We start from the raw sequence: 8,118 nt of genomic DNA, 5'->3' as shown, positions 1-8,118 counted from the left end.
AAAAAGATACTGGTTTTTTAAAAAAAAAAAAAAAAAAAGCAGGGAACAAATTGGTTGTTCTTCACGTAAAAAACCCTAGCAATTGTAGATAAGCTGCATTTGGCGAGATTTACCACATATTTCCTTTGGCCTGTCCAGCTGTCGTTATACTGGAAAAGAACACCCAGGTATTTGAAATGTTTCACCTGTTCAATACTGTTACCATTTATAAGCCAGTTAAAGCATTTCCAAGATTTTGAAAACACCAAAATTTTAGATTTTTCCAAAATTACCAATAAGGAATTGTGCTCGCAGGATGTAAATGCAGTTAAAAGATGCTTAAGGCCCTTCTGGGTGAGCGACAATACTACAGCATCGTCTGCATACAGTAATAGAGGGATATGTTGAAGACCCAGTTTAGGGCAGTGACCATCAATCACACTCAGAGAGGAGTTCAAATCATTCAAAAATAGATTGAATAAATAGGGTGCCAAAATGCAGCCTTGTTTGACTCCTCGGTTTGTAAGGATCTTAGATGCTAGTAAAACAGAGTTTCTATATCTTACTTGACAGCTGGTGGAAGAATATAGTTTCCGGATAAGGAAGAGTAGCCGTTTATCTATTCCCATCTTATTCAATTTAACCCATAGGAGATTCCTGGGAATTGAATCAAAGGCCCCTTTTATGTCCATCAGAGGTCCATCAGTGGCTATTAGCCACAAGGTATAGATAGGGGCTCTGGGGCAAGTGATGCTCTGTCTTCTTGGTGCTTGGGGGGGTCAACAGTGGGAGGGCTTCTAGTGTCCTGGCCCCACTGGTGGACCTCCTGAGGGCACCTGGTATTTCTGGCCACTGTGTGACACAGAGTGTTGGACTGGATGGGCCTTTGGCCTAATCCAAAATTGGCGTCTCTTATGTTCTTATGTTAAGTCAAGGAAGGCACAGAATAATTTTTTCGGGCTTCTCCAGAATATTTCTCCACCAAGTGAGCAAGAGTTACACAATTGTCTAATGTTGTACTACCTGTGCAGAACCCAACCTGCTCGGCTCCCAGAAGGTTTTGATCTGCAATCCAGGAGGTCGGTTTATCTGACAGATGCCTTGCATAAAGCTTGCCCACTATTGAAAGCAGGCTTATTGGGTGGTAGTTTCCTGGATAATTTGGATCCCCTTTTTTGAAGATTGGAACTACAATAGCATTTGTCCATAAAGCAGGTATGGTCCCCTTTTTGTCTGTTAGGGTAGCCATTGGGGAAGCCCACCAGTCTAGATGGTCTTTAAACAACTCAGATGGAAGTCCATCTGGGCCTGGGGCCTTTCTAACCTTTAGTTTATTTATTATACTTTTAATTTCAGTTGGACTAACTGGGGCCCATTCAGGCAAATCAGGGGGAAACGGAACCTCTTGTTGCTCTGGTAGATCTGCAGAAGAATAAAAAAAGATCTTTAAGAAATAATCTGTCCAAGTCTGGGGAGGTATGGGGCAAATAAGAGCCGCAAATTTACCCCTAAATTTTCCAGCTATTATAGCCCAGAATTGTTTGCTGTCCTTAGATAAAGATGCCTTAATTAATAAGTCCCCTTCTCTAGTATGTAGCAGCCTCTTCTTGTAGGCTATGGTGGTTTGTAATTGTTTAATTTGAAATATTCAGTGGGAATGTTGGCACCTTCATGTTTCCGACAGACACGATAGGTGGCCCGGAGCTGAGTCTTTAAGCACTGGCATTCATTATCAAACCACTCATCAGTATTATTCCGAGGGGAGGAGTGGAAAGGCTTCGACTGATTGCAAAATACACGATTAATGGTGTCTACTAGGCTATCATAGGCACAAAAGGCAGCAGGGGGGTTGTTAATGTTAGTTCATTGTTGCAATAGGTCATAGGCCCAATCTGACTGTAGAAACTGGCGGTACTCCATCCTCGTGGTAACCAGGCTCTGGGTAACAGGAGACACAGAGGTGGGGCCACTGGGTGTGGATGGGAGCCAGGAGACCTGTCCCTCCTAGCCGGTAATTCCCCAAATGGGCAGGTGGTGGCAGTGAGTTACCCAGGTGGTGGCAGTGAGTTACCCAAGCAGAAGAAAGAGGAAAGCCCCTTCAGGAGTTAGCAAGGCCCAGGAGTGGGTGGGCAGAACAGAGCCTGCAGGTCAGAGCAGGCCAGTTCCGTCACACCGTGCATAAAATTTTGTTCACATCTTAATAAAATGTTGTTGGTCTTGAAGGTGCCACTGGACTCAAGCTTTGTTAAGCAACTGTATAATAACTCGGAAGTTATCCCCAAGTGCTTACCCAGCACCCTCCCACATACAGGCTCAAAAGCCTAATCTGGCAGCCTTTCACACCATTTCCTTACTTCATCGTAAAGCTGGATCTTCACGTCACAAGGGGAAAAGCGGTAAAGTATGACACCACTGATGCTGCTGATTGGCTGACTCTCTCTCAATGGGAAGCTGCTCTTTGGCAGCTTCTCAGTACCCCCCTCTGCTCCAGAGACGGGTGGGACTTTCTGCCTCTGATGATCTTCTCCCACCAAGAAGAGATTGCTACGGGTGCTGAGCAATGTCACGGGAAAGGCAGATGCTCCTGAGAAGAGGATTACACAGGCTAATGGTGAACTGAGTTAGACCAAAACACACAATTCTTGTTGCAGTGGACAGACAGACAACTACGGGAAGAGCAAGCTCACAGGTCCCATACCTTGGATGAGATAAACCAAGAGGTAGAAGAAAGGCTTGGCTGAGCCACCCCCAGCTTCTTTTGCTAGGTCTTTGTCAAGGAATGCCCTAAAACACAAGCACAAACAACCAGGGCAAAAACGCAAGACAATTCATCTTCAGCTGCTGCTCCCATCCCGTCCAGCTTAGCTGAACTGACCACTTCATATTTCAATCATGCCCACAGCAATTGCCTGCTGGCATCTATCACACTCCACATAAGAGCAACAGGCTACTTACCACAGTGGATGACACGGAGTCATTTCTGCCACAGTGACCTCTGGGATTTCTCTTCGGCTCTTGGCTGGCAATTCCCGCATGAGATCTGGATGGGGCATTGGGGGACAACATTATGTCACTGATACATGTGCCAGGCAGGTAATCCTGCCAGTATAACTGTCAGTAAGCAGAAGCTATTAAAAACTGCACCGTTCTGTTCAGATAAGAATCTTCCTTCACAAAAGCCCTGAACAAACAAAGATACATGAGAACACACTGGGTACAGAGTAGAATGGCATCCCTAAGGTTATCTGAGCAAAGGCTGTAAGCCTTTGAAGTACATCAGGACAGGAGAAAACCCATGCCTAAGCAGGGCTATGTTGTGATGCTTACCTTCCAGTAAACAGACCTGAGGCCAAGCTAACAGCAGAGCCACTCACTAGCTCTTGATCAGCCAGTTTGGTGTAGTGGTTAAGTGTGCGGACTCTAATCTGGGAGAACTGGGTTTGATTCCCCACTCCTCTATTTGCACCTGCTGATGTGACCTTGGGGCAGTCACAAGCTCTGGCACAGCTGTCCTTGAAAAAGAGCAGTTTGTGTCAGAGTTCTCTCAGCCCCACCCACCTCACAGGGTGTCTGTTGTGGGGAAGGGAAGGGAAAGGAGTTTGTAAGCCGCCCTGAGACACCTTTGGGTAGTGAAGGGCGGGGTATAAATCCAATCTCTTCTCTCTTCTTCTTCTTCTTGTTTTTCTTGCCTCCCATCTCAGGGAGCCATACTAAAAACTCAGACCCTTCACTCTTCCCCACAGCTGCTGACACACACATCCCCAAGAGCACCACCACACTGACTTAGGAAGCACTCACACATCAAGATACCCAATACCGCCTTACGTGTTAGGCATTGCAGGAATCTTCTGCAGCGGTTCTGGTTGCGAAGTAGCAGAGTGTAGGAGGCGCATGGGTTCTCAAACTCAATGTGCAAGCTCTGGTAGAACAGCCCCACCTCCCAGGCACAGAGGCTACAGAGACTGTGGCAGTCAGTCTTCTTCAGCCAATCTGACGGCTGCCCCCTAGGCACAGATGAGCCAAATGTGAGTCAGCACATGGAAAAGGAACACCCACATTACTCAACAGGATAGGAGGGGAGATGAGAACACAGGAGGCCGCGTCCGGTATGCACGGGCACTGAGGCAAGGGTAACCGTGTTCTTGGATCAAGAGCAGTGATTGGGAGAGTCCACAGCTCCATTGGGGAACACATAGTTTGCTAACAGAAGGACCCAGGTGACAGGTGCTGGAGAAGATCTCTGCTCAAGCCCACGTAAAGCCACCACTAGTAAACAGCAGGAAAAGTGGACCAACGGTGTGACCGGGTATGTTTAAGACTTTCAACAACTAAGAGTACATGAAGGGAATGTCAAGTCAGGAAACTGAGCAGAAGTAGCAGCAGCACACTGGGAAGGCCACTTTTCACCTGATTTCTCCCTTAATCTCCAAGAAATAGAGCTGGACGTCTGAAGCCACGACGAGTGCCAGAAACTCCCCAGGCTGGCCATCTTTCACTACACTGACCTGGAAAGAGGAGAGGAAAGCGTAAGCAATTGTCCAGTACAGAAACTCCAAGAGCACCGCCTGTTTCAGTAAGTCAAAAAAATGGTCACATGATCCAATATAGCAGTTTGTGCATTGTACTACGAGCTGTTTTACACACCTTTAGGAAACACTTGAACTCTTCTGACTTATCGAAGACTTCCATGTCCAAATAAAGCTTGAGACGATGGTCTACAGAACAGAAGTCCCGCATGGTCAACATAGTGTTTGAGGCTGCAAGGTGACAAGCAACAGCAAATGAATGGCAACAACAGTAAGGGCAATAAATGTAAGCCTGCAACATGACGGTCTGTATCCATATTACCTACACAGTCAATCCAGTTGCTCCAGGTCTGATGTAGTCACACCTGAAGCTTAGAGCAGGGCTTAGAATCCCTTCCAATACAGATCCTTTAAGCCACTGGTGAGTTACATTAGCTCAATCAGTTTTAAAGCTAGAATTTCCCCTGAGCATCCCTGCCTTTCAACTTTGTACCAGCTGGAAGGAAAAATGCAGCCATGAGCCTCTGTTATTCAGAAGGATGTCGAAGTGCCGCTGCCTAGTCAACTTACACAGACATCTTCCTCTCCCAAGCAATTCCTTAAGATGCCTGTCTCTGGTCATCCTGCAGTTCAGTAACTACGACAGGTATCTCAAAATCTTATGATATCAGGTTTAATAAAAAGCCTCATGAGAAATTAACTTTCACATCTGGAGTGGGGAAAAGGACAAAAAAAATGTGGAATAGGTGAATGCTCACTTCCATTAAAGCAACGTCAACTCAAGTCACTCAGGTCATTCAAGGGGGCGGCACAAAAAGCAAGAGCTGCATTTTAAGCCTTTTCCTTCCAGACCACGTTGCTAGTCCTCTCCTTCCTGCACTGGATCACAGAAGTCTCCAGCCCATGGGTGACGACCCTCAGGTGGGTCGCAGGGTCTCAACCGCTCCTCTCTAGAGCGGCCATTTAGGCGGGCTGGAGTCCCTGCTTCAGTTTACATGCCCGCTGGCAGGAACAGCAGGGTGGCACAGCACGGTCCTTTCACAGTGGGGACGACTCCTCCCTGACTCTGCCCCTTGGCTTGCTCCTCGCTACATTTCCTGGCGCTTTTGTTTCCTTACCCTGCTTGATGGTTCGCTATTAAGTCTTGTCCTCGGCACCACTGAGGTCACAACTCTGGCTGCCACATCATTCTGCCGGCCGGGGCTTGCCGCTCATGGGGCCCTGGACTTGTAGAGCGTGCTGCTCCCTCCACCCCGTGTTTCCGCTTAACGTGCCTTCGTTCCCTACTAGGGCATTCTTCTCTATATACTCCCACAGCACTCTTCTCTTTGAGCCAGTACCACTTGTACAACTGTTTTTACACAGGCCTCTTCACAATGCCACTCACTGCCTTTTTTCTTCCCTTAGTCTCTACGCTTCATTTCTCCTCCCCATCTTCTGATCTCTTGTCCTCCAAGGCTAGAGATCAGAGAGTGACAAAAATGTAATCCATTTATTCTTCCCGCACTTCATATACTGAAAGCTTTAAGAACATAAGAACATAAGAGACGCCAATGTTGGATCAGGCCAAAGGCCCATCCAGCCCAACACTCTGTATCACACAGTGGCCAAAAATACCAGAGCCATCAGGAGGTCCACCAGTGGGGCCAGGACACTAGAAGCCCCCTCCCACTGTTGACCCCCCCCAAGCACCAAGATGACAGAGCATCACTTGCCCCAGAGCCCCTATCTATACCTTGTGGCTAATAGCCACTGATGGACCTCTGCTCCATATGCTTATCTAATTCCCTTTTGAAGCCGTCCATACTTGTAGCCGTCTATGCTTGTAGGACTGAATCTTGCTTGTATCCTAGCTGGATAGAAACAGTTCCGAGTTCTGTTTCGTGTGGCAGAAAGCTGAGAACTGGTTTGTATGATGATCTAATTGATTAACTCTCCTGTATTTCAAGGGCAGCAGTGTGCACATTCGTGTGAGTACAACGTTATGGCTCTCATTGCCGCTCTCTGTATTTCAGCCACAGACAATGATAATAGGATTGCTGAAGGAGATGGCTATCAAATTTGAAGAGGAACTCCCTCTGTACTCATTGTCATCCTCTGATGCAGCCAGACAGATGGAGCTGTTGTCCTACATTGCAAAGATCACTGAAGGTGTGCATTGCGGGGCGACTTTTAATCTGGTATTCATAGCTGTTGTCTGTTCTGTGTTGGTAGACTTTGGGTTTTGCGTTGGGTTTTCTGTTTTATCAACTCACTCCTGGTCTCTCTTGTCCCAGGGCAGCTGAGCAAAGGTTCTGGGGGAAGACTCTCAGTGGCAAGGGAATGGCTTGTCCCCTTGTTCCAGCGTTCGGCATCTTCCCCCATCCTGTGTCTTGAGGCTGTGGAAGCTAACGGAACTAGAGTTACCAGGTCCCCACCATCCCACTTGAGCTTCCATGGGATGAGACCTAATGACATAGTCCTGATGCGCAGCCCTAAAATAGTAGTTTCACACATCTCTAGGAATTGTCCTATGTGGTACATGTGGATGTGTGTAGGCACAGTAGTTTATCTCTTCAGAAGCTTTTGGAGAGGTGCGCTATTAATCACAGACTCAGAAGAACAACAACAACCAACCATCAAAATTAACTGAGCACTAAACAGAGGCTAGATGGCCATCTGATAGCAGTGCTGATTCTGTGGACTTAGGCAGATCATGAGAAGGGAGGGCAGGGAGGGTTGCATCCAGGGGTATTTTTGGGCAGGAACGCACAGGAACGGAGTTCCGGCTGGCTCCTGAGTTGGCCACGCCCAGCAGGAACTCATTAGCATAATAGGCCACACCCGACAACAGAAACCCATTTGGATTGGCTACATTAGGGGTGTGTGGCCTAACATGCAAAGGAGTTCCTGCTACAAAAAAGGCCCTGGGTTTTGACAAACAAGGTAAACAGAATAATAAGCAAAAGGTGGGTGTGGCTGGATGACCACACTTCTGGCAACACGGGGCTGCGGCCTAATATACTAAAGAGCTGTGGTGTCAGGGTGTGGCCTATTATGCTAATGAGTTCCTGCTGGGTTTTTTCTACAAAAAAAGCCCTGGTTGCATCAGTGCGTAGTTCTTGTGACCCTTTCTTACACATCCAGGGAAATGCTGATCGCCACTTTGGGGTCAGGAAGCAATTGTTCTCCTATACTAAAGAGCTGTGGTGTCAGGGTGTGGCCTATTATGCTAATGAGTTCCTGCTGGGTTTTTTCTACAAAAAAAGCCCTGGTTGCATCAGTGCGTAGTTCTTGTGACCCTTTCTTACACATCCAGGGAAATGCTGATCGCCACTTTGGGGTCAGGAAGCAATTGTTCTCCGGGCCAGTTTGGCCAGGGATCCTGAAGGGTTGGGGTTTCCCCTCCCTTCTTGGCATAGAGCAGGGGTCACTGGGGTTGGGGGGGGAGGTATTTGTGGATTTCCTGCATTGGGCAGGGGGTTGGACTAGATGACCCTGGAGGTCCCTTCCCGCTCTATGATTCCGTGATTCTAGAAGTTATACGTAGTCAGAGTGTTAATGCTACCCAGGGCTTTTTTGGTAGAAAAAGCCCAGCAGGAACACCCAACAGCTGAATTCATTAGCATATTAG

The 8,118-nt window shown here is 47.5% G+C and overlaps 1 protein-coding gene across 1 annotated transcript in view; it reads right to left on the bottom strand.

The window, feature by feature from the left end:
* Window positions 1–8,118, bottom strand: part of STK11IP (serine/threonine kinase 11 interacting protein) — a 64,441-nt gene that overhangs the window by 5,040 nt on the left and 51,283 nt on the right. Inside the window, exons 19-24 of the mRNA XM_015414518.1 lie at window positions 4,624–4,736; window positions 4,387–4,484; window positions 3,805–3,983; window positions 2,935–3,019; window positions 2,678–2,763; window positions 2,334–2,563 (exon numbers count right to left, since the gene is read on the bottom strand). Coding sequence (XP_015270004.1) covers window positions 2,334–2,563; window positions 2,678–2,763; window positions 2,935–3,019; window positions 3,805–3,983; window positions 4,387–4,484; window positions 4,624–4,736 — 791 coding nt within the window. The remainder of the gene's footprint in view (window positions 1–2,333; window positions 2,564–2,677; window positions 2,764–2,934; window positions 3,020–3,804; window positions 3,984–4,386; window positions 4,485–4,623; window positions 4,737–8,118) is intronic.

Source organism: Gekko japonicus, unplaced genomic scaffold (genome assembly GCF_001447785.1).
Source record: "Gekko japonicus isolate JY-2015 unplaced genomic scaffold, Gekko_japonicus_V1.1 scaffold446, whole genome shotgun sequence".
NCBI classification, from domain to species: domain Eukaryota; kingdom Metazoa; phylum Chordata; class Lepidosauria; order Squamata; family Gekkonidae; genus Gekko; species Gekko japonicus.
Note: the sequence above shows the minus strand (reverse complement) of the source record. Positions and strands in the feature narration are given on the sequence as shown.